The sequence below is a fragment of the Folsomia candida genome, unplaced genomic scaffold (assembly GCF_002217175.1).
Source record: "Folsomia candida strain VU population unplaced genomic scaffold, ASM221717v1 Fcan01_Sc002, whole genome shotgun sequence".
In the NCBI taxonomy this organism is placed as follows: Eukaryota; Metazoa; Arthropoda; class Collembola; order Entomobryomorpha; family Isotomidae; genus Folsomia; species Folsomia candida.
The window spans coordinates 6472510-6495228 of NW_019091194.1; the positions used below are offsets into that span (position 1 = coordinate 6472510).

At 37.2% G+C, this 22719-nt stretch overlaps 9 protein-coding genes across 12 annotated transcripts; 5 read left to right on the top strand and 4 right to left on the bottom strand.

Moving 5' to 3' along the window:
* Positions 1–120: 120 nt before the first annotated feature.
* Positions 121–2572, top strand: LOC110842730. Its single transcript, XM_022088527.2, has 6 exons — positions 121–696; positions 798–935; positions 1014–1118; positions 1186–1373; positions 1454–1593; positions 1678–2572. The coding sequence occupies exons 1-6, from the start codon at positions 318–320 to the stop codon at positions 1814–1816; spliced, it is 1089 nt and encodes a 362-aa protein (XP_021944219.1). The 5' UTR covers positions 121–317; the 3' UTR covers positions 1817–2572.
* LOC110842732 lies at positions 2067–3769 on the bottom strand. 3 transcript variants are annotated; one of them, XM_022088529.2, is made up of 4 exons: positions 3618–3769; positions 2585–3499; positions 2390–2479; positions 2067–2315 (listed from the first exon to the last, which is right to left on the bottom strand). In XM_022088529.2, the coding sequence occupies exons 2-4, from the start codon at positions 3108–3110 to the stop codon at positions 2302–2304; spliced, it is 630 nt and encodes a 209-aa protein (XP_021944221.1). In that variant the 5' UTR covers positions 3111–3499; positions 3618–3769; the 3' UTR covers positions 2067–2301. The 3 variants fall into 3 exon arrangements, with proteins under 3 accessions (XP_021944221.1, XP_035703180.1, XP_035703179.1); XM_035847287.1 differs by having other exon boundaries at positions 2585–3529; XM_035847286.1 differs by having other exon boundaries at positions 2585–3533.
* Positions 3770–4207: 438 nt separating this feature from the next.
* On the top strand, positions 4208–8932 carry LOC110843296. The gene is made up of 7 exons (XM_022089257.2): positions 4208–4511; positions 4598–4841; positions 7798–7819; positions 7897–7935; positions 8035–8196; positions 8280–8407; positions 8472–8932. The coding sequence occupies exons 1-7, from the start codon at positions 4331–4333 to the stop codon at positions 8830–8832; spliced, it is 1137 nt and encodes a 378-aa protein (XP_021944949.1). The 5' UTR covers positions 4208–4330; the 3' UTR covers positions 8833–8932.
* On the top strand, positions 4937–7693 carry LOC110842731 (band 7 protein AGAP004871). Its single transcript, XM_022088528.2, has 11 exons — positions 4937–5895; positions 5980–6178; positions 6256–6404; positions 6462–6535; positions 6601–6653; positions 6733–6764; positions 6849–6879; positions 6939–7063; positions 7137–7170; positions 7256–7380; positions 7467–7693. Exons 1-11 carry the CDS (start codon positions 5886–5888, stop codon positions 7610–7612), a joined length of 978 nt encoding a protein of 325 aa, XP_021944220.1. The 5' UTR covers positions 4937–5885; the 3' UTR covers positions 7613–7693.
* Positions 8720–10374, bottom strand: LOC110843297 (intraflagellar transport protein 27 homolog). Its single transcript, XM_022089258.2, has 6 exons — positions 9910–10374; positions 9750–9829; positions 9521–9664; positions 9389–9462; positions 9164–9323; positions 8720–9027 (listed from the first exon to the last, which is right to left on the bottom strand). The coding sequence occupies exons 1-6, from the start codon at positions 10241–10243 to the stop codon at positions 8914–8916; spliced, it is 906 nt and encodes a 301-aa protein (XP_021944950.1). The 5' UTR covers positions 10244–10374; the 3' UTR covers positions 8720–8913.
* A 46-nt stretch (positions 10375–10420) lies between these two features.
* LOC110843299 (B9 domain-containing protein 1) lies at positions 10421–11911 on the top strand. Its single transcript, XM_022089259.2, has 5 exons — positions 10421–10815; positions 10891–10996; positions 11078–11186; positions 11266–11384; positions 11451–11911. The coding sequence occupies exons 1-5, from the start codon at positions 10612–10614 to the stop codon at positions 11561–11563; spliced, it is 651 nt and encodes a 216-aa protein (XP_021944951.1). The 5' UTR covers positions 10421–10611; the 3' UTR covers positions 11564–11911.
* On the bottom strand, positions 11723–18409 carry LOC110843943 (terminal nucleotidyltransferase 4A). Of its 2 annotated transcripts, none has more exons than XM_022090009.2 (11): positions 17858–18409; positions 17060–17278; positions 16020–16516; positions 15807–15918; positions 15597–15655; positions 15209–15503; positions 15036–15098; positions 14792–14938; positions 13481–14691; positions 13164–13393; positions 11723–13075 (listed from the first exon to the last, which is right to left on the bottom strand). In XM_022090009.2, the coding sequence occupies exons 3-11, from the start codon at positions 16451–16453 to the stop codon at positions 12759–12761; spliced, it is 2868 nt and encodes a 955-aa protein (XP_021945701.1). In that variant the 5' UTR covers positions 16454–16516; positions 17060–17278; positions 17858–18409; the 3' UTR covers positions 11723–12758. The 2 variants fall into 2 exon arrangements, with proteins under 2 accessions (XP_021945701.1, XP_035703178.1); XM_035847285.1 differs by lacking the exon at positions 17858–18409 and adding an exon at positions 17354–17479.
* Positions 18410–19741: 1332 nt separating this feature from the next.
* LOC110844132 lies at positions 19742–21511 on the top strand. The gene is made up of 2 exons (XM_022090264.2): positions 19742–20105; positions 20175–21511. Exons 1-2 carry the CDS (start codon positions 20073–20075, stop codon positions 21441–21443), a joined length of 1302 nt encoding a protein of 433 aa, XP_021945956.1. The 5' UTR covers positions 19742–20072; the 3' UTR covers positions 21444–21511.
* On the bottom strand, positions 21496–22630 carry LOC110844133 (protein mago nashi homolog). Its single transcript, XM_022090265.2, has 3 exons — positions 22494–22630; positions 22078–22328; positions 21496–22004 (listed from the first exon to the last, which is right to left on the bottom strand). Exons 2-3 carry the CDS (start codon positions 22297–22299, stop codon positions 21777–21779), a joined length of 450 nt encoding a protein of 149 aa, XP_021945957.1. The 5' UTR covers positions 22300–22328; positions 22494–22630; the 3' UTR covers positions 21496–21776.
* Positions 22631–22719: the final 89 nt, after the last annotated feature.

Here is a 22719-nt window from a genome sequence, read left to right on the forward strand (position 1 = left end):
GTGGTCGTTTTTTGGATGACAACAGGACAAGATAACGTGCTTCACCGCATTCTCAAATAAAATAGCATAATGTGCACGCATGGTTGGGTAAGATAGATCAGGTTGGGAACTTGAGACTTAAATTATGTATGTGACTTTAGTTGCGTAGTCTCATCTCACTCACGGACCAAATCTACTTCACTCCTTCTTCAACGGCAATGAAGTAAACTCATCTTCTCCCATTAAATATCTCACCTTCCCCACTTCAAAAATGTTAAATTTTCAACATTTTTGATTTCGACTTTTTTTCGGAAATCTTTCGAAACCATAATTTGACAATGTTTTACAAGAATCAACTATCTACAACTCACATCCTTGTTGTCATCTTGTTATCCACAACTACAACATTTTATCCATCCTCTTGTGATTCAAATTCTCAGCCTGAAAGCAAACAACAGCAGGACACTAGTAATAGCGACATTGTTTACAAATCCACCAAAGATAAAAACTTAGCAATCAAGGACAGACGGGGGCCCAATTGGCAAAGAAACAACGCAATAATCGACTTTGACCTAGAAGGTTCTCCAAGTTCAGAAGAGTTGGAGGCACAATTGAGACCAAAACGTGGTGGTTACTATTTCTACGGACATCCACACAGTCCCAACTTTTTTGACCGATACTTTGACAGAGATCGTGGAGGCCATGGGCGCAGAGACCGTGAGATTAGTTTTTTTTAAATATAGAAACTATATATAATCGAATTGGGGGATAATTAATTATCAATAAAAGTATAAAAACAAAATTGTATTCAATATTAGAGCAGCATCATCCACGACAGCAGGAGAATTCATGGGGTGGCAGAGTCATGAATAAGTTTCGACATAGGACAAACAACTTATTAAATGCAGCTAGCTCCGTTGCATTTGCGCATGAAAATTATGGAAATGAAGATGACAGTAAGATTATTTGTTGACATTATTATTCTGTGCAAAATATTTTAATTAATACGAATTATTAATGTTTTATTGATGTAGTTCCTGATAATGAGGCAGCCGGTTCGAGCTCTGGGGGTAGCTATGGGGGTGGTCATAGGGGAGGCTATGGGAAAGGGGTCAACAAATCAGCTGTGGGGCTGTTAGGTGAGTCAGATTGTGAGGTAAAAAAATTGTCTAAAAATTGCTAAAAATTGTTTTTTAAATTTGCTAGGTTTTCTTTCTCTTTTGTCACTGATACAAAGCGGACTGACCACAACAACGGTAGCACCTGGACGAAGGCGTCGAGACGTGGCTGATAATTACTCAGAAATTATAGATTCTGAAACCGTCAAGCTTGGACCAGACGCTGAACGTGAAGCACAGTCGCAAAAGATCGCAGATATCGTTTTGCCACTCTTGGTTGGTGCAATTCTGATGTTATTAAATAATCAATCTTCAATAGCACATAAACTAATATGTATTACGAATACTTGGTTCAGACCTCATTCTCATTTGCAATGCAAGCAGATCAAGTTGCAGAACAAAGAATGAAGTGCGTACTAAATGATGTATGTGTCTCAAACAAGCGTCTCGTAGTGGAATTTGGTGAACATGGGAAAGATGTCGGACTGATGTTGGGGTATAATAAATTATTAACTATTTAGTATTTTATTTAGATAAACCATATATTTATGTTGACAATACAAATTATTTCAAATTATAGAAATGTGTTGGAAAGTATGGCAAAAAAGAGGATGAGCAAAGGTCCCACAAGTAATGAACCTTTCCTCAAACTACGGTATGCTGCAAGAGCTGGTAGAAATCAGAGAAATTGTGAAAAACATTATCCAAAATGCGTATGATTATGGTTGGGGTACTTGATAATAATTAATTATGATTAGAACACTGATACTAAATATATACGTAACATGGTGCGTACAAACATAATATTACATACATAAGCTGTATAATAAACTTATTCTAGTTAGTATAGTGGTTGTTCTGTAGTGTAATTTAAAAATATGCTAAATTTGATGCTATTTACCATCAAGATAAATATGTAGTATATGATCCCAGAAATTCTTATCTGCGTGTACGACCAAAATTTACCTGATTATTATGCACGTTGGGAAATGTTTCTGCTAATTTAATTGCCCAAAGTTCATATCCAGCCGTATTTTCTGGATAGTTCATTTTTAATTGTTGAATATTTGGAAACATCGTCCCCTCCGTAACTCCTCTCAAGATTAAGTCATCATAGAAAGTTGCTCTAACCGTTGGACCTGATGAATCCGAAATCCATACATTCAAAATTTTGAGACGAGGCAACTTGTCACATATTGTAGGCTCAATTTGCAATCCCTGTAACAATAATTTTACATCGTGGTGAAAATTATTTATATGTATTTAGAAACTGTAAAATTATTTTATTTCACCTCGAAAGAGAAGGGATAAACATAAAGCGTCAAATAAAACAGAATCTGGAACATATTCAACGCCATCACTGCTCAACGAATCCTCGTACTCTGAAATATGGAAAATTAGACTAATTATGAGTAATCTGTTCAACTAAAACTAAATGCTTTTATAGAAATAAATTTAATTTATATGTGTCAATATGATTAGTCCACCTTGTGAATATGAGTAAGTCACATCCAATGTTTTCAATTGCGGAAGTCTTGGCATATTGGCAAACTCTGAACGACAAGACATAAATTCCGATCCAATGTAGATATTTATTTTAAAGCTCTGCAACGTTTGGGAATGTTTTTCCAAAATGAGCCGAATAGTTTTGACATAAGTTGCATTTACAGATCCCAAACTGATCCGTTTAAGCGGTTGACTAATTTGCAGGAGTGGAAGGAGTTCCCTATTCCATGAAATTGGCGTTAAATGAATTTCTTGCAACTTTGGCATAATCTGAGGACACTTGAGTAAAATTAAGACACAATCCTCATTAAGGCGACGATCCATCCCGTACACGTTGACCGTCAAGTAAAGTGCATTATGAAACAATTCAAAAATATTTTGGACCATTGCCATAAAAATAATAAATGACGATCTGCTAGTAACGGCTATAATGATTTCGAATTTCTGCAGATTTGATAATACTGACGATAAGACCTCTTTTCTGGGGAAATAGGTACGAAACGCCATCTAATTTGTTTCTTGTTCATTGTGCATATGACACTTAGGAATCGACAGGGTTAATTCTTTCAGGTGTGGGACAGAGGCCAGAGTACCGTTAAGAAAGGTGCAGTCTGAAAGAAGTGTCATGTTGCATGGACATTCAAACATTAACTGAAGAGATCGAATGTGTTCTCCATGATTTGAAAATAATGTGGAAACGATTGACTTCTGCTCTTCAACGTTATTAATAATTCGGACTTTGATGTTCTGGTGGAGGTATTTGTGGTATTGGTCCACATACAGCGATGGTGAGTCATCCTCACCCACCTTGATAACACCAACTGCCAATTGAAGAAAGTACGATTGTGCCTCGATTTTCCAGAGAGAATTCACTCGTCTTGCTGTTTTCAGCTCTTCTAACCCAAGAAAAGAAAGAATGCGATTCACTATCTGCATAAAAATTGCACCATAATTGTAATTCCTTATTAACTTCACCATTCGAAATTCGAATCAAGGTTAAGGTTAATTTATTACCAGTGGAACTCTCAGTGCAATTACTGATACACCTTGGTCCATATTTGTGTAGTTTAGTTTGTTTAAGATATTTCTTTTTCGGACGTCTCAGTTGATTTCTACCAATTTTTACAGGAATTTATACATTGGCTATGAATTACGTCATATATGATTCCCGGATTTCTTGAATGGAGATATTGGGGAATTAGAAAATGTAGAACATGTTTATAGACAGCAAGAATGTCGAAAATATGACAAGACTTCATAACTCCTGAAATGATGCGCATCATTTCAAAATCATCATGATTTTGTGTATTGATCAGATATGGGCATGGCATAAAGCATTACATAGCACAAGCTACATAAACACAGCAAACCGAATCTGCAGACATCCTTAGTTTAATTCGGTGGAAGAAACGGTAGTTAGCAAAGCTTGTGAATCCCAGTGAACCACATGGACTTTAAGCACTTTTATTATCTTTGGTACCATTATAACACTGTGAATTCTTTGTTAATTAACCGAGTCATTTCAGCTCAGCCATTGTATAAATGACATCCGTTACTTGAATTTGCACACTCAACCTACATAATCCAAGCTCAACTCTGCACACATGCAGATTGGTACTACTGAGGATGAGTTACTTAATTAATCAATTAGTGTCTGTCTACATTTAATCGGGCAAAGGAATTTCTTTCTATCTCTCCCAATAATCCGGAAACTCGAGTGAGAAAAAATGCGTTTTTTGTTTCTCGTCATTTTGGGATTTCAGACAATAAGTTCCGGGTTTGCGAAAAAATCGCTTCTTTCCTCAGAGAAGAACAAAGATAAAGGCGACCCTGGTGTGCTACTCGCTGAAAGCGGAAAGGTTCGCCCTGGCAGAGATACATATCGATATTATGGAACAGGAAGTAAAGGTATACTCAGAAATTTTGCAAATGCTCAATTATAAAAAAAACTATTTATGATTTCAATTCTAAAATGGTGGCCTGAAAACAATCAGGTAGTTCCAGCTCACTTTTGCCCACATCCCCATCGAAAGGTCATTTTTACTCGAGTGATGCGTACGGCTATGGGACCCCCATGAAACAAGTTGGCAGTGGTGGTCTAAAGAAGGGAGCTTCAATTCAAGATTATCTCCAATTGGTCGACGCCATTGAAGAACTCCCCCCAGATTTTGGAGAAATGGCAGCTGCGAGTGGATATGGCAGCGGTGGTGGTGGTGGTTATGGTCATGGGCATTCAGGGTAAAAGTTTCAGTATTTTTAGTCACCTTCGATTAAAAAATTAGGAGATATTGCAATCATACTTGCAATCTTATCATCCTTCAGCGGCTCCAGCTCATTATCACACTACTTTATGTATACGACTCGAACTCGAAACTAGATATAAGCTTTTATTCAATTGTGTCGCCAACTTACACAGATTGGCAAATATCCAAATTTCGGTAAAACAAAAAACAATCATGCACACGACTACAACAACTACAGTGTAATGCTCCTTGTTGTATGTGCACAGTTGTGAGTGGCAAAATAAATCAATTCGTCAATCATTAAATTATTTCTAGCAGCAAGATGATGATATATGTAAGACGCGATAAATTACAAGAGGATGGAAAATGTCGTCTTTTGTTTCACCCAAGATGAGACTATACATAATCCTTAGACAAAACTGTAATTCGTCTGTCCAAGTTTTTGGACAAGTCCCAATAGTAACATGAGAAATGTAAGGAATCTGATTTTTTTGTAAAAATTCAGATAAGACCCTGATCACAACGTAAGACAACAAACATTCCGGGATTCCGGTTACTGCTCCCATTATATGTACTTACTTGTTAGTTGCATATTGTATACATATCTTCGTGTATATGTGGTAGTTTTCTTGGCATGACACAAACTGAGACAATTTCCTCTTGCTTATATTGAGTGAGGACATTTCTTTCAGACAAACAAGCCAAAACAAAAAAAAATAATGGTAAAATGTCCAAAATTACGAGAGGGGAAGGAAGTGAAAGAACAACTAACCTACATTCAATATTTGATCTCATGACTTAATTGTTCCTTAATATTTTCTTTCTTTCTTTTTACAAAGAAAGAAGCGTTTATTCAAATTAAGAAATTATCAATTATTTCTTTATCTGATACCAACCGGAATTTATATTAAAAAATACGTGCAAGTAGAGTAGACAAGTTGAGTGTAAGACCACACACGCATAACAGTGACACAATTGTGACACAATTTTCGCAACCCGTGCTGATGATCCTACATAAAACTCCTACATAAAACAGCAAATGCAGCTTAGTAAGTAATTGTAATTTTGTTTTTAAGCTACTTCAACTTTTATTATTATTGATGGCTATGTAAAAAAAATTTCACTGTGACCAGTGCCCATGTCCAATCGGAACTCGATGGATTCGACCCGATCATCAATGCCTCCCGCACCAGTCGCCCCACACCCGTTCTCACTTCCCGTCGTGGGCACAGGTTATCAAATCCCTGGCCCACCACCTGCACCAGCACGCCACATGTCCACGGATGAAGAGCGAAAGAAACTGTGGCACGCTGAGGAAAATTCACCATCGAGGTTAGGTCATTTTTGAAATTTTTAGCATTCTATTTATGAAATAAATGCGCTTAATTTGCATAAATATATGCCTATAGATTCATCGAATATGTCGCAATCTTTCTATCGTGGATACTTACAATACTATTTTTCCCATTTGTGGTCTGTACATGCTACAAAGTTGTTCGAGAGTACGAAAGAGCAGTAATTTTCAGAATGGGTCGTCTACGCGAAGGAGCAGCAAAGGGTATGGCTTATTAACGTATTGGATTGAATATTTCTAATGTTAATCAAACTTACATAGGACCGGGAACACTATTTACTTTACCGTGTGTCGATTCTTGCTACGTTCTGGACCTCAGGACGGTCACCTTTGACGTAATTTAATAATACGCTATATATACATATATGCAAATATACTAATAAGTAGTAAATTTTGCAAGGTACCACCTCAAGAAATACTCACCCATGATGCTGTGACCGTGGCTGTTGATGCGTAATAAATAGAGTCATCCATTTTGTTAAGAAATTTGTATCGTTAGTATAATATTTATACAATTTTATCAAAATTGTAGAGTTGTCTACTACCGAGTGTACAATCCCACAGGTTATACTTTTCACGTATTGACCGTTTCTTAAGGATGCATACATGTAATTAATGAACACTAATGATTTTCGATATTTAACACAGTGGCCGTTGCGAACGTGGAGGACTATAACAGGTGATTACAATTAATTAGTATGCAAACTAAAAAAACACTACTTAATCATTAATTGCAAGATCAACTCGTCTCCTGGCGTCTACCACACTGCGGAACGTCCTGGGCACCAAAGCGCTTGCAGAAATTTTATCGGACAGGGAAAGTATTGCTCATACCATGCAGACCTCACTGGACTTTGCAACAGGTTAAAATAGTGATTAATTTTATGAGAAAAAATACACTGAATCCACTAAATTGAAATTATCTCTCGTCAATAGATCCGTGGGGAGTCAAAGTTGAGCGTGTCGAAATGTACGTGTGACACCAAATATATAAATACATAATACAATGGATTGGAAAATTTTAGTCATATTTTTGCAAATGGGCATCCGTACAGAAAAGATGTCAGATTACCACAATCCTTACAGCGAACTATGGCTGCTGAAGCAGAGGCTACGCGTGAAGCAAAAGCCAAAGTGATCGCAGCAGAGGGCGAAAAGAAAGCATCAGAAGCGCTGAGAGGTATTGAAGATCTAAAATCAATAATGTATTTATGAATGCCAATATTATTAAATGTAAGGTTTTGTACTATTTTAAAATTGATTTAGACGCGTCTACCGTTCTCTCTCAAAGTCCTGGAGCCCTTCAACTACGATATCTTCAAACCCTCAACTCGATTGCTGCTGAAAAAAATTCTACGATTATATTTCCACTCCCTCTCGAATTAATGAGAGCATTTTATGATGGCTTGTAGACATTGTGTTTTTGTTTGGTTGATGTGCTTGACGTAAATTGTGGAATTATTGGAATAAATAAGTTTGGGTGGATTATTATAGCATTTTGATTTATTCATATTGTTACAAATTATCACTTTTAATGGAATATAGTTTAATTTGATAAATGTATTGAAATTTTAATAATAAAATTTTGATTTTTCAGGAAAGGGTGCAACAATGCATTGGTAAGTATGATGTTAATTCATAAAATTTCTTTTATGCATTTCTTGATTCCACGAATTGTCTCCATTTAATTCATTAGGGGTTATTGGGTGTGCTGGGCTTGGCTGCCTACTTGCAGGTAATTATGTACATTAAGCAACAGTATGTACATGCATATTTTGAAGAGTTTTCTTCTAAAACTTGCAGACTTTAATATATATTTTTTCTTATTTAATAGAATATTCTCAATCAAATGGCCGCACAAGCAGCCAACAACCAAACCAGAATTCGTATAGGACGGTCAGTTAGTGAAACTGAAAGTGATAACGCTCATCCAGACCTTGTAACCACTACTGATGCCTTAAACCCCAATATTGTCGCAAAGCTTTTCCCAGTGTTGGTAAAATTAATAAGCACTATGACCTGCTCATAAAAAAATATTGTTAACCTATGAATGTACTAGAACTACTCATAATATTTCAGTCCGTTGTGGCACATGCGAGAGATAAGCTTATCCCGGTTAATTGCACGTTTCGAGCAATCTGTGGAGCCAACAAGATGCTAGTGGACAAGTTTGGAGATGTTGGACGATCTGTTGCTGCACTGATAAGGTATTTTTTCATAGCACGTGTTAGCAAGCAAACAGATTTAACTTTTCATAACTACTAATTTCAGCACTGAAATGGGGAAAATGCTAATTAATTCAGAACCAAGGCGAGGTCCTATCACTTTAAAAAGAGTAAACAAAGTTGCTCAGTTGGGGAGGAGTGGTTTTCCATGTGACATCCTCTTTAAAGACTGCGAGGCATTATCCTTCCTTCCAAGATATGTTTTACCACCATCTGGAGGATACATTCCTGTGGACCATCCACTACTTCGAAAATCCGGAGTGGTCGATTTATTAGGCCCACTGCAATACCCCATTCATTCAAGGGGTCCACCCCCGAAATCGTTTTTATTTTCTGACCAGAACACCAACGAAACAATTTACAAAAGAATAGATGACAATCATAACGACTTGGTCCGGGGTCAGTAGTACATCATATTTAATTATTTACTTAATAATACTATATGCTAGTAATTAGTGTGTAAGTCTTTTTACAAATAAAGTATAAATTTATTTTCCTCTGTCCACATTTTCCTTGTCATCTGTATTTGATGACAAACCAATTGTTGTCGTGTATTTATGTGCCAAGAAAAACAGTGGGTCTTCCAGTCCTGAATTTTCTTTCTGTTTTTGCAGCAGAAAATAGAGCATAACTTTGAGATAATTAGCTATACGCATTATGGTTACTCATACATATTTAGTTAAGCACATTTCTGCATAATTTATATTTTGAATTACATAATTTATGTAATTTACATACCACTGAACACTCGAAATACTGGAGATTATGTTTTGCTGCAAACTCTTGCGCTGTCGTTGGGCTGATTTTTCTCCGCTCGGAGAGATCCATTTTGTTCCCGATTAGGATTCCAAGGACTTCGCTGCTACCCTTCGGACAGGAACTCAAAGCCAATTTGACCCTTAGAAAAATATATACGCTTAGAAGTCTTAGAGGACTTGAGTAATTTTTATTCAAATTATTCACCAGTCTTCCGCATTAGTAAGTGAGGCTGGATTGGTAAGGTCCACAACCAAAATGAAGCCGTCCAACTTGTCCCACTAATTTTAGTATGGCATACATTACATTTATGTACGAATTGGAATAATTTCATCTTACATATTTCGGGAGATAGTCTAAATACACATCTTTTCCAGAAGAGTCCAATAACGCCATGTTGAGACGTTCCACACTTGTTTCGGGATCACCCGTTGCTTGATCCGGTACTTTGACAGCTTTTGGGTATACGTTAACTCCACAGGTCTAACCAATAATTAAAGTTTACAATATAGCATCTAATTTAATGCGGCAAATCTACATTTGTTGAGATAAATTAAACTGTTCTTACGAGATTATAATTTTTGTTGAATGTGTAAGATTCCAGTGTGACCGCGTGACACAGGCATGTTTTTCCAACTGTAGAATCACCTGTAAATTATTACCAAATCAGTAATTCAAATTTCAGCCGGATATACACAATTTATAATTTGGCGAAAATTATACTTTACCAATCACAGCAATCTTTAAAAATTTTGGAGCTATTCCAGATATTTTACTAGACTCCTTTTCACGAGAGTTTGACCTGGATACTTCCCTATCGCCGTGTCCCCTGCTGCTTCTCGACGCGGGTGGAGGGGCTGGTCTCTGAGGCTCCAAACTAAGGTCGCCACCTCCTCTCCTGTCTCCTCCAAATTCGTTATCTTCGTCATCTAAGAGGTCAGCCGGTTCCATTTGGTGCTGCTGAGGGGGCGATGGTTGTGGTCTCCGTGAATGGGATGGAGGTCGTGGTAAGATACCGTTGGGTTGCTGCTGGGGGCCACCTCCATAAACATGATTGTCCATCTTTTACAAAATGCTATACAAAGTCCGGAATAGTTAGCAAAGGTGTCGCAATTTGATTTGTGATTTGATGCCCGGTTGATATCCCTTGTTGTGGGATCGTTGCCATGCCTGCAAATCGGGCATATGCACACACTCTTGTCCACTCTCACTTTCTACTCATGCTTTCTCCGATTAGATCTCCCCATACTTTATTCGGATATATGTACACATATTGCTTGCAAACATTTGCTCACACATACATCCAAACAAGTAGATATTCCCAGTTGCAGAGAGTCATGATTAATATCTTGATAAATATAATACAAGTGATCGGTTAATTTCATCAAAATAATCAGAATCAGCATATATTTTCATATCCTTCAGTAGTCATGAGTGGTCGAGATGGGAGTAGCAGTGAGGGATCCTGGAAACATTTGACGGACGCGAAACCGACAAAGCAACCCGATCCTCCTGCCCCCAGAGCCTTTCTTCTCCAGGTCACGGGTAGAATCGAGTCTGCAGAAATATTCGGAGCGAACGATATCTACTGCAAGTACAACTTGGCCATGGGTGGAGACTGGGCTGTCACTTCGGTACTTGTTACGAGAAATGTACTTATCTAATGATAAGGATAACTAAGATAAGTCTATGTGTACATTTTCCCACAGGGCATGGAAGAAGCCATCTCGCAAATTACTTCCAAGAATGGGGACAATGTTTTCGTGTGGAATTTTCCCTTAGAAGTCACATTTAAGAGTACAAATCCTCATGGATGTAATATAACATTCTATTTTTACACATAATAAATACGCAAGTAAGTATGTATCTATATATTTCACTATATATTACATGCAGGGCCGCAACTTATTTTGAGCGTGTACGGGGCTGACATTATGGGTAACCATATCGCTCGAGGGTATGGAACTACGCATTTTCCGGTATCGAAAGGCGTCTTCACCAAAATGTGAGAGGATTGGTTGTGTTGTGATTTATGGGCATTCGTATTAATGTGAAATAATAATATTTTCTTAAAATACTCTCAGAATTCCCCTCTTTGTTCCCGAGTCAAGTTCATTTGTCCAAAAAATCTCATCTTGGCTTATGGGACGCCACCCAGAGTTTGTGGACCCGAAAGTTTTGGCACAGAATGATGGACGACAAGGTTTGACCTGTTACGCAAGAAAATTATTTTGTGTTGTACTGTTTTTCTAACAAAATAATATTACAGTTGTCAGAGTCGAGTCCTGTGGTCACGTCGTCGTTAAAATGGAAATGGTTACAAAGGATATGGCGCAGTTGGGTTATGTCACGTCTGACAAAGTTTACAACCACGATTTTTAAAAACAATTGTAATAATAATTAATTTTCAGAAATGTTTTTTTAATTAACGAAATATTTAAGCAATATTGATTGAATAAAATGTCAAAACCGAGAATCGAAAGTTTACAGTTTTATTAATGTGTTTTTTTTATTTTACTTTCATTTTTACCACATTTTTTAATGTTTTTTGATCTTTTTACATATTATTTTTCAAATTTCCAGATTAACAAAGAGTTTGGCTGGGTTGTTTACAAAGTTACTTTATATGATATACATTAGCAAAACTGGGATTCGACTAATAACTGTGTAACTTTCACATGATAAATATTTTTCAAGCTTTCACAATACAGGCAAAAATTAAAACGGAAATTAAAATAATCTATTATATATTTTTTTGTTAAGTAAACCATATAGAGAGATAAGCTTGTACATATAATAATAATATAATAATAATAATAGTACTAGTAGTAGAAGTAAAAAGAGTGTATGCGTGTGTGAGGCAGTTGTAATATTTTTTTGTAACAACAATCATATACAATTATTGATAAATTATAACAAAGCATTATTAAAGTAGTATTGATCTGTCTTAAAATTTCATTGCTACACTTGCTGCATAGAATTATAACCATGATCGTGTAAATTGATTAGGTAATAAGGGTTTAAATTTGCATACTTATTAGTCGTCCGTTTTCTGTTATGTGTGGTATACGTATATATATAGTAGTTTATCTGCATTGGTTAAGTTTATTACCACTCTCGACTACTGCGTCTCTTAATGTGAGTATATACAAGATTATCATCAGATATATATTACTACAAATTTAAATATGTGAAGAGGAGAAAAATTCAGTCTAAAAGGCCGCACAAACAAACCACTTGTATAATTCTGAATCAATTAATAACATTTCCCTTGATCAGGTTATTATATAAATCATCATTCTAAATATTTAATTATGTGTGGTTTTTGAATGACAAACTTTTTTAAAATATTATTAATTAATATAATTATTTGTGGATATCTTTGAACTGCATGCTGCTGCGCAAGATAGATAAGATAAAATACACACTGTCATCGTATTACTCGTAATAGAAGTCAATATAAGGTCTCGTCGAAAAAAAACTAGTAACGGACAAAAAGAATAGTTGTGATTGTATCTTTAAAAAAACGCACACGTCTTGCTAATAATAATAATTAATAGGCGGAAGGTTGCGAGGATTAAACGGGCGACGACTCTTTTCTACTGGTTTCGGAAGAAGTAGTTTTTGTCTTTTTTCTTTTAATCTGTTTTGCATGGGGTCGGGGATGACTGTTATTTGGGGAGGTGGAAGTGGACGAAGTTTTATGGGTGGATGAACCGCCACTACCACCACTACTAGGTATACTTGTACTACTGCTGGTGGTAGGGTTGTTCAATTGTTGAGCACCGTCGCCTCTATCATTCAGAGTGCGCGTAGAGGAGGAGTTGGAATTTGCACCGGTTGAAGAACAAGAAGCGTTTGTACTGGTGCCACTGCTAGAAGAACCTAGTCGGTCTAGAAAGAAGTAAATGGAGTTAAAACTTGATGGAATTTAGTTTGCAAATATTATTTGACTTTCTATTATTAGGAATAAAAAACTCACTTCCTGGAGAAAATTGGCGTCGTTGTTGTGCATTATAGAATTCCTGTTGAGGTTGCGTCCTCTTGGTGGACCCTGTACTACTACTCGTTGCAGTTGAGGTGGGAGGGATAGTGCTATACACAGCAGTTCCGGTTGTCACCGTCTGTGTAAAGGAGCTGGAACCGGACGCAGTAACAGGCGACCCTGACGAACCAGATTGGACCGCATTTGAACGAGAACGAGTGGGTGATCTGAACAAAGGAACAGCCATATATTATACAATATATTGACAAAAACCGAAAACAATTTTCTCCACTATATTTAGTAAAAGTATGTACCTCGTGCTCGAACTGGAATTCACAGTAGTTTTGCTATCTTTGCCCCTTGTTGTGGCGGATGATGGAGAATTCAATGTAGTTTCCGGCGCAAAGGGGGGGACAGATTGCTTTTTGGATGATGAGCGAGGGGTGTCAAAGCCTCTACCTGAAGAAGAAGAAGAACCAACAACTCTTTCTCCACCTCCACCCAAAGAGTTTTTTCTACCCTTATCAAGCTCGTTCCCTGCCACTGCCTCCGCAACAACTTTTTTGACTACGGACGTATTAACAGAGAAAGGTCGGGGTGGAGGATTATTGGAAATGGTAGTATTTAACGAGGAGGAGGTTGTCGTCGTACTACTACCACTTGTAATGGAGTTGTTAGTGGAAGGGGAGGTTGAAATGGCGGTAGGGAATGGTGCAGTAGTTGATAGAGTGCGAGGTCCAGCTAGAGCAGGACTACTACGATGGCTTCCACTATTTGAACCGCCACCACTTTCACTTGCGATTGAGAGTGACGATACGGAACCAGAATCTTCCTTATTTAGGTTACCACAGGAATCATCGACTTCGTCACTGTCGGCAGATTGCATGAATCGGATAGTGGAGGCTGGAGGGATATGTGACACGAGTTGGGAGTTGTTGTTGATGTGATGACTCAAGATCATGACTTCGGGACTATTACTATTTCTACCACTGCTGGTCGTGGAAGTGGATCCAGATCCAGAGCGAGGGTTATTATGTTGAGGAAGATTGCCACCTCCCCGTAGTTGTTGTTGACGAATATATTCTTGGGGTGGCGGTGGCATTGTCAATGGCGTCGAAGGTGATGGAGTGTAGATATAGTGGGGGTTAGGATAAGGATAGCTACCTTGCTGCACCGTTGGAGCAGATACAGGACGAGAATAGGTTGTTGGCACGACACGAGCAGAAATGTGCTGCTGGTTAATGTGAGAGTTGGAGTTTGGGATAGGAAAGTTTTTATGAATCCAATGACGGTATTCAATCACTTCATCCGTCACACGGATAATTCGTCCAAGGATGGAGTGGCGATTGGGGTCATTGGACACAGGGGTGATGACACATTCTGAGAGTACAATGTAGGCATATTCTAAAGCTTGTTTGACTTGTAAAGCACCATACGAACTGCGACCAATATCGTTCCCTGGATTCAACGGATCCTCAATGCATAGCATGGACGGTCGATGACCATCCACCATATCTTTCGTAATCTAAAAATAAAACACGGAAATGCATCAAGTGAAATAAGTGAAGCAATGAAATTTGTTAAGTATTTAAAAAAAGAAGCATCTTAAATCAAGTAATAATTACATCTTCTTTGGCGACGTAAGCACCCCCATCTTTGACTCTAATGCCGGTCTTCAAGTAATTAAAATGTCTTCCGTATAATTCGCAAAATTCGATGAGTAGAACCCCCAAGTTGGCCTTTTCGTTACCCGCATTCACTCTATCATGCAACTACAAAAGACAAAAAATACGGTTCATGTATAGTTGTTCATTTCGCATGTACATAGTTGATATTCAAATGACAATAATGCATCTAGCATAGTCATACCTGGAGAAAACTGACGGTCATTAAAATTAAGGAGTATGAGCTAATTCCCCCAGTGAACACTTCCTGTTGAATATAAATAGAATTAAATATTGCAGACAACAAATCACAATCATTATTTTATTTATTGAAATTATAAATTCGTCAAATAAAAATAATGGTAAAAAGAGACTTGCATTGAGATCCCGCTGCAGTAGGAATTGTTTAAGAACGAAAACTAGTTTTGGTAGGGCTGGGAAAAATCTTCGGAATTTCTTAATGAGCTCAGCGGACCTAACACCGTTGCACATATTGAAGCTAATATCCACTCGTACATCAGTTACTTTATCTGTCAATTTGATAATGGGGACAGTTGCCTTGTCCAAAACTTTGATGGACGATTGTTCTGCAATTCCCTTTTCGATCAGTTCACCTTCCAACGATCGCAGGGGAAGTTCTTCCCACTTGCCAATGACGACGAGATCGATGTCACTAAAATTTGTAAATAATCAAATAGAAAACGAATCCTTAAACTGATGGAACTTGCCAGCACTAGATGATCAAATTCATAAAATGAATGCTCACCTTGTGGGAAGGTATAAACCGGTTCGAAAACTACCAAAAACTTCAACCGTCGACTCTGGCTAAAATAAAACAAAAGATCGCATCTTATTAAATACCCATGTAAAAATTATATACAATTTGGCAACAAAGGTGGGCTCATTATTAATATCAACAATACAAATGTGTTGACCTTACATAAATTATACGCCCAATAACTATTTTAAATCTTACCCAAAGGGAGTGAATCACACTTTTAATTCGATGAACCACGCTCAATCGAACCGAATGTTCTTCTTCAGTAGGAGACATGTAGTTGAAAAAGTCTTCCATTTCTTCGTGTAATCTGTAACACGAAATGTTATTATTATTTGTTAATACAAAATTGTGACAAATCAAGTTAGTGGTAATAGTCCGCTGAATGATTGTTATTTTTAATAATCTTACCCAACTGGACCTCTGCTGTACAACTTGCCCTGTACAATCCATGGGCACCCATGTTGATGGTTGATATTGACTTTATTATTGTGGAGACCCAATCCATAGATTCTGGCTCGATTATCAATTCGAGCAAGTTTGTGTGGACCAGAATTATTGTTACTAACACTATTCCCGTTGGGTGTACCACCACGGTTCCCATTCCCGTTCATACTACTATTATTATTATTGTTGTTGCCTCCTCCTCCTCCTCCACCACCAAAGTTGTTCATATCTTGAACATGACCTTGTTGATTATTCGAGGGTTGAGGTCCTCCTTGTCCCATGTCCTTGCTATCCCGACCTGGTCCCTGTTGACCCACTTGTGTTTCCCAAACACGCAGCCAAAGTTCGGCCGCTGGCCCTAATTGCTCTGGTTGCAACCACCCAAACTTAGGATCCATTCATGAGTGAGTATGAACACAATATTATTGGCGATTTGTGATTCACTGTAGTTAATTATCAGTCTGTAAAAAAACAAAGAGTACAAAACTATAATTAGTATTTCATGTTCAGCACACACATAGCATAACGGTAGGGAATATGCATTAAAGTATAATGGATGGTCTGCCTTGCTGAACAGTGTGTAAACACAGCATTACCCAATAACTAATTTAAGATCGCTGTGTTCATATGTAACTTAAGTTAAGGAATACATTTAACCCTTCCTTCCATATTCTTACATAACTACTTACTTTACTTAATACTGCAGTTTGTCACTACTTAATATTACCACTAATACTGTCAGCAATCAATGGGCTGCCTGCTATATATAATATTCATCGATGAATACTATAGGTTCAGTTCATCGTCACCATCATCATCACTCTTTATCAATTCTTTCTCTACAACGGAAGGAAACGAAACGAAACTCTGCTCGACCACCAGTTGCCTCGACCATAAAATTAGTATTATGCAATTTAATAAATATTGACTGGATGGATAACGATTCAGGAACAGAGGAAACTATACTATCGTGCCAAATAAAATAGTTGTAGTAGTATACTTACCTTAGTTTCAATAAAAATCCTAAATAAAAAAACAAAACGGTGTTCCCCACGGTTTTTAAGACTTTTGTCTTCTATCTCCTATTCTTCCTCTTTTAGTAAATTCTTCCAAGGACGCAGCTTCCAGCAGCAGGAAACGATGCACACAATTTTAGTAAATTCGGATTTTCACCAAATCTGTTTTCCGGTATTTAACGTGTAATGTTGAATCTTGTGTTTTATCTGTAATTAATAAATAAATGATGTAATTATCTTTTTAGACATACTTTTGATAACATTATTTTATCTATAAGAAACCTCTGAACTTTAGTAACTTTTCTGCGCCTTCATGCAGTCCATCATCATGATCATATTATCAACTTTCTTTGACGGAAATACAAAAATAAACCACTACACCTTTTACACTACAACTGCGACAGGCAGTTGTAGTGTAAAATATAGTAAAAAGTAGTGTGGAGTTTTGAGGCGTGGTGGTTTATGATAGTATTTTATTAACAAGAATCACAAACCAAACTAATTTGCATATTCCGTATATGGCAAAATCGAAAGAAAACGAAATCAAGAGATCGCCCAATTTCATCCACCACCACCACTACTACCACACGGTAAAGAACTAACTTGTCAATCACTCGCGTGTTGTTGATAAGGTAAAAAGGGCACCCAAATATAAAATAGTTTACCAACTAATCACAAACAATGTACAATACAATCAATACCTCCCAGCCACCCACCACCACAACAACAATGGGCTTGTGACAATTTGTATATATAAAATAAATAAAATAGTTAATAGCAGCGGACCTTTCTTTTTAGTCTTCTCCTGATGCGACGACGACTGCGACCGACCAAATTAAATAGTTAAATAGTTAAGTTTTAGTTGAACTGGACCCACACACAAGCAGCACACTAGTAGAGCAGCAAAACTGAAGAATTGGATGAATGAATGCTTCTGCTTTGCTGGTTACTTTGGCTTTTGCGAGAGTGGATGGAGTTTTTTTAGTGGAGCTCCCAATCCATGCGTGCCGTGCCTTTGCCACGTAATGTCCAGAAATTCCGTCCCCCCTCTCAAATCCCCAACCTCGGAGGGATTTAATAAATGCTACGAGAATTTCCCTATAAAAATTATAACATGTGAATTCGAGATAAGTTATAAAAGGGGTTATAATAAATATTTAAGGGAGATGTGATTTCTGGTTGGATATTTAAAATTGAGGATTTTCATACGGCTGAATTTGTTTAACATTTAACTCGGAAATTAAAAATTAAGCAGGAGGAGGACACATTCCAAACATTTGTGCAATTTGGCATGCTTCTGTATGCATTTTACTATGTCTGTGTGACACCCCCACAAGTATGGATGGAATGAATGGCACACTCTGATCTTGGTGGTGGTTATTTTGTGTCGCGGAGTCTGGCTGGTTGGTTTGGTGGGCTCTTTGATATTTGAGATCTTTTCTGGGGCGAGCTGGCTCGTTTTTTATGAGCGTGTGAAAAAACCATACGAAAAAATGAAAAAAATCCATGCAAATAATGCCATGATGCTTATTCTCATTGGTGCCTCATTTTTAAATTTGCATTAGTTAGTTTTAAAGAGTGGCATTAATTAATGTTGGCTAAATAGCCAAAATATCTCCGTATCAAAGAGAGAATTTAAAGTAATCCTTGAAAGTAAGAGTAAGAAAATTTATGAAGAAAATGTGTGCTACATCTTTAAAAAATAAAAACAATCATGTTGCAATGGTTATAGGGTTGGATGTGATGTCTGTTATCAAATTAAACCAACCACAACTGTCAATGTTAAGCAAATATTGATGTTGTACTACATATATTGTATTTTGACGTTGCAATTCATGGGGAAATATCTATGTAATAGGAAATGTAAACACTACAAGATTTACTTTCATCGACGATATAATTTCCAATTTACTTTTGGTATTAACTTTTTCAAGGTTCATTGTAACTGTTATCATCATCATATAATCTTGGCTGTGCTATAACACTTTCTCGAAATAATTCTGGATAATTTCAATTAAAACATGTTACACCATGATTAAAACATTTGTTGTCCATGTTGGATTGTTATGCGAAATCAAACGGTGACGAAATCAAGTTCCTGAGCATACTTTTTTTTATTTTGTAACATGGTGGGTGGGTTACACCCTTTGACAATGTGAATTCTAGGTTTCAGTCTTAAAAAACTGCTCAAACGGGGTTGAATATATATGATTAAAAGTTCGAACATATTTAAAATTTTATTTCGATGCGAGTTCAAAGCAATCCGCATTGAGCCATTCATGATTCTAGGATAAGTAAGTTTGGAACCGTTCAAAATTTGTGGGATATGAAACATCCAGATGTAATGTATCATACATTATGTATGCCAATTTTTTACATGACTAACAGAAACACTGCGCGTGTGAATCTGTTTCAAACTGGGAGATAACCAACCTGTTTGACCGCTCATCAGGGATCGTGTCCAATGTCAACTTGCTATATTTACAACTAATCTACTAAACACTTTTAGCATTGTATTCAAGAAATTCGGGTAGTGGAGTAGTTTTGATTTACATACCGATAAAAAAGTAACAATGGATTCAAAACTGGATTTCAAACGAACTATGACAGCTTCAGGTTAATCAGACACTTGGTTTACTTAATTATTTTTTATACAATATACAATTTAGATCTTATCTGATGTGTGAAAATCAAAAATAGAGGTTGGATTTAATATAATCATAGTGATGCACATGTCATGCACTACAAATCATAGCAGATAATCATACTGCTGTTTGCATGCGCGTAGTCTTATCAGTGTGTAGCGTCCTATTGCCCTACTCTGTCACCCTGTTGAAATAAAACAGGTCTAACTGGCTTCCCTATAAGTAAAGCTGCTCATTAATTTAAATATGTATTCGTCACAAGTCAGTTTCAGTCACATCGAAAGTGCGAGTTTGTGCGTTTGTGATACACTTATTTTTCGGAAAAATTTTAGCACTTCCCAGCACTTCCTGTTAAGATGGGTCGTAGTCGGAAAATTTCACATTTTTTGGTAAGTATGCTCTTAACACTTAAAAGAGATTAATTGTAAGTGTAATTTCATAAACGTTCCAAATAACAGCGCCAATCGTCACTCTCGCTCCTCGTTGTAATGCTGTCCGCAGTCGTCGGTTCCAGCGATGAGATTACAAATGCCCCAACTACCGCAACTTCAACTACGACGACATCCACTTCTACCCCCACAACAGATCTCCCGAAGATGGCCAGCACCCCTTCCGAAGAAGACAATCACGTCGATGTGACTACGGGAAATGCAACATTTGACCAATTTCACCATGTTGAAGACATTTCCGACAACAACTTAGATTTACAGCTTGATCTCACCACAAATAAGACGGAACCTGCGTTTCATACAACTAATGCTACTACAACAACTACTACAAGTTCACCAATCACAACTACAACTATCAGACTCAAACAACGCGTCACAACTGGTCAACAAAGAATCAAATTGAAAACTTCGACCATTTCGACAATTAAACGACCAGGAAGTGTTATTTCATCAGGGAACCGACCTGGATCAACAAGGCCATCATCAGCGGCACCCTTCAAGAAATCTAGACCAGGAGCAACCGTCGTGCCGTCATTATCATCACTTTCAAATGCAACTTCAAGGGTAGGATCGGGGTCACATGACAAAAATACGGAATACGCTCAAATTTGCACTCTAGGTGCCAGACTTATTCCTGCACAATGTTTCAACTGTCAGTGTGGTTCTAATGGTTTTTTCAACGAATGGGCTTGTGTCATGGACGGTGAGTGCATGACCAAGAAAAAGTTTGATGACGCTACATCGTCAGCAGCAGATAGTATGCAGCGAGATGGGTTATTGTCGGGGTCGAATGCTTTATCAAACCGGAAGGGGGTGGCTGGAGGACAGTGTCAACATGGTCACCTCTACCAAGAAGGATGTCAGTCGTGCGTCTGTTCTGAAAATGGACATTACCAATGTCGTGACCTGTGCAGTCGTAGTAGTGCACAAATAAGTTCGTCACTATACAATCCCACCAATTTTTATGGGGCTTCTTCACAACAACCGTACAACTACCCTCTAACCGCTTATCCTGGATGGGGACCATGGGGTGGAGCAGGAAATAATAACTATCTGCCACCACCACAATCACCACACCTAACATACCATACAACCCCGTCCTCCCTTGGTGGATTTAACCCATTCCTTACCCGGAATACCTATTTGGGTTATCCTTCCTATGGACAGCAGCAGCAACAACCTTCTTCTGCAGTGCATTATGGACAAAGCAATTTAACTACTCAAACCAACAAGTTGACTACAAAGAGAAGGAGTAGGATGTACCAAAAGCAAATATAATAATGACATATCAGACCTTTATCCTTAAATAAATAAAGTAATAAACAATTTCTTTTGTAGAAATGTAACATTATCGATTTATGAAACTTTCCTTCAAATATTTACACTTGATAACTTTGAATACAAATTCATTTACTCCAAAAATTAAATCTAGTCATACAGTTAAAGGAAAAAAAGAGAGAAGTAAACAAAACATGCAATTTTTATATCTCATCCAACAGAGGAGTGTATAACACATCTGAATGAATTATTACAAATACATTGATGTTTTTTCATGTGCTAATTAAAGAAATGTCCATAAAATATGGGGGTGGAAAACGAGAGATTTTAGACTTAGATTGGCTTAATCTTGAAGTGCAGTCCAATTAAAGAAAATACGAGACATTTCAGATCTTGGACCAAATAGTAGAAACATCTAAGTCCTTCAGGGTCTTTGGAATTATTGACATCCACAAGTGATCCAATTTTCGAGGTTGTAAATGAAATGTGTTCGTCACCAATAACAATTTCTAACTCTTGACGCCCAACTCGATCAGGTACAGGCCAGGAACCGTCATCCTCCTGGTAAAATAATTGAATATTTATTTAAGAAAACTAAACCATGTAGTAAATTATAAATTGAGGAATAAGTTGCCTTCATTATGTCCGAGTCTTCTACGACACGTTTCAATTCGTTCAGCACGGCCTGACTCACATACGCCTCTTTCCGGATCATTGTATCGTTCTTGTAATTTGAATTATTGGCATATCGTAATTTGCCATCGGGGCGGAACTCAAATTCAAGAAACTCATGACCAAATTTCCCTTTGTGGCCAACGTAGTAGCGCAAATAGAATTCACCTTTTCCTGGACTCATTGTAGTTGAAATTAAGAGACGTAAGAAACCTGCAACATTACAAGTTGTTAAAAATTAAACATTTTAAACAAATCAAAAATTCGTCTCTTTCTACAAAAAGCGTAATTTCTTGTGATGACAAAAAACAAATATTATAGTAAAAAAAATCCACCGCGTTTAACCAAACATATCTTAATTACTTTATTTGTACTTACAACTTCCTAGATTTTATAGAATTTTGATTATTTTTAATTCCGTCAACGACGTTCAAAATTCAATGTGCAATTCACAATTGAAGCCGGGTGATGCGATGTGAATTGCGAATGGTTGTTGTATATTTTTAGTGAGCGCTCCAAGTCTTGTCTGCAGGGCAGGTGGCGTGCTCAACCCAATCTCAAAGTTTGTACTACTAACTACCAAAACAAATACTTATTGCAGAAT

What these genes read in the sequence shown, in the direction of transcription:
- LOC110842730 (XM_022088527.2), top strand. Translation starts at nt 318, where the DNA reads ATGTTTTACAAGAATCAACTATCTACAACTCACATCCTTGTTGTCATC. An exon ending in TTATGGAAATGAAGATGACA is followed by an intron (nt 936 to 1,013) that starts GTAAGATTATTT and finishes TTATTGATGTAG; the next exon opens with TTCCTGATAATGAGGCAGCC. An exon ending in ATCAGCTGTGGGGCTGTTAG is followed by an intron (nt 1,119 to 1,185) that starts GTGAGTCAGATT and finishes TAAATTTGCTAG; the next exon opens with GTTTTCTTTCTCTTTTGTCA.
- LOC110842732 (XM_022088529.2), bottom strand. Translation starts at nt 3,110, where the DNA reads ATGGCGTTTCGTACCTATTTCCCCAGAAAAGAGGTCTTATCGTCAGTA. An exon ending in GACTTACTCATATTCACAAG is followed by an intron (nt 2,480 to 2,584) that starts GTGGACTAATCA and finishes TCCATATTTCAG; the next exon opens with AGTACGAGGATTCGTTGAGC.
- LOC110843296 (XM_022089257.2), top strand. Translation starts at nt 4,331, where the DNA reads ATGCGTTTTTTGTTTCTCGTCATTTTGGGATTTCAGACAATAAGTTCC. An exon ending in TATGGTCATGGGCATTCAGG is followed by an intron (nt 4,842 to 7,797) that starts GTAAAAGTTTCA and finishes TTGATTTTTCAG; the next exon opens with GAAAGGGTGCAACAATGCAT. An exon ending in TCTGTTGCTGCACTGATAAG is followed by an intron (nt 8,408 to 8,471) that starts GTATTTTTTCAT and finishes TACTAATTTCAG; the next exon opens with CACTGAAATGGGGAAAATGC.
- LOC110842731 (XM_022088528.2), top strand. An exon ending in ACGCGAAGGAGCAGCAAAGG is followed by an intron (nt 6,405 to 6,461) that starts GTATGGCTTATT and finishes AAACTTACATAG; the next exon opens with GACCGGGAACACTATTTACT. An exon ending in CTCACTGGACTTTGCAACAG is followed by an intron (nt 7,064 to 7,136) that starts GTTAAAATAGTG and finishes TCTCGTCAATAG; the next exon opens with ATCCGTGGGGAGTCAAAGTT.
- LOC110843297 (XM_022089258.2), bottom strand. Translation starts at nt 10,243, where the DNA reads ATGGACAATCATGTTTATGGAGGTGGCCCCCAGCAGCAACCCAACGGT. An exon ending in TCAACAAAAATTATAATCTC is followed by an intron (nt 9,665 to 9,749) that starts GTAAGAACAGTT and finishes ATTATTGGTTAG; the next exon opens with ACCTGTGGAGTTAACGTATA. An exon ending in AGTATTTCGAGTGTTCAGTG is followed by an intron (nt 9,028 to 9,163) that starts GTATGTAAATTA and finishes CTGCAAAAACAG; the next exon opens with AAAGAAAATTCAGGACTGGA.
- LOC110843299 (XM_022089259.2), top strand. Translation starts at nt 10,612, where the DNA reads ATGAGTGGTCGAGATGGGAGTAGCAGTGAGGGATCCTGGAAACATTTG. An exon ending in GAGACTGGGCTGTCACTTCG is followed by an intron (nt 10,816 to 10,890) that starts GTACTTGTTACG and finishes ATTTTCCCACAG; the next exon opens with GGCATGGAAGAAGCCATCTC. An exon ending in ACAGAATGATGGACGACAAG is followed by an intron (nt 11,385 to 11,450) that starts GTTTGACCTGTT and finishes ATAATATTACAG; the next exon opens with TTGTCAGAGTCGAGTCCTGT.
- LOC110843943 (XM_022090009.2), bottom strand. Translation starts at nt 16,453, where the DNA reads ATGGATCCTAAGTTTGGGTGGTTGCAACCAGAGCAATTAGGGCCAGCG. An exon ending in GTGTGATTCACTCCCTTTGG is followed by an intron (nt 15,656 to 15,806) that starts GTAAGATTTAAA and finishes GTTTTATTTTAG; the next exon opens with CCAGAGTCGACGGTTGAAGT. An exon ending in GGTTTATACCTTCCCACAAG is followed by an intron (nt 15,504 to 15,596) that starts GTGAGCATTCAT and finishes TACAAATTTTAG; the next exon opens with TGACATCGATCTCGTCGTCA.
- LOC110844132 (XM_022090264.2), top strand. Translation starts at nt 20,073, where the DNA reads ATGGGTCGTAGTCGGAAAATTTCACATTTTTTG. An exon ending in GGAAAATTTCACATTTTTTG is followed by an intron (nt 20,106 to 20,174) that starts GTAAGTATGCTC and finishes TCCAAATAACAG; the next exon opens with CGCCAATCGTCACTCTCGCT.
- LOC110844133 (XM_022090265.2), bottom strand. Translation starts at nt 22,299, where the DNA reads ATGAGTCCAGGAAAAGGTGAATTCTATTTGCGCTACTACGTTGGCCAC. An exon ending in AAGACTCGGACATAATGAAG is followed by an intron (nt 22,005 to 22,077) that starts GCAACTTATTCC and finishes TTATTTTACCAG; the next exon opens with GAGGATGACGGTTCCTGGCC.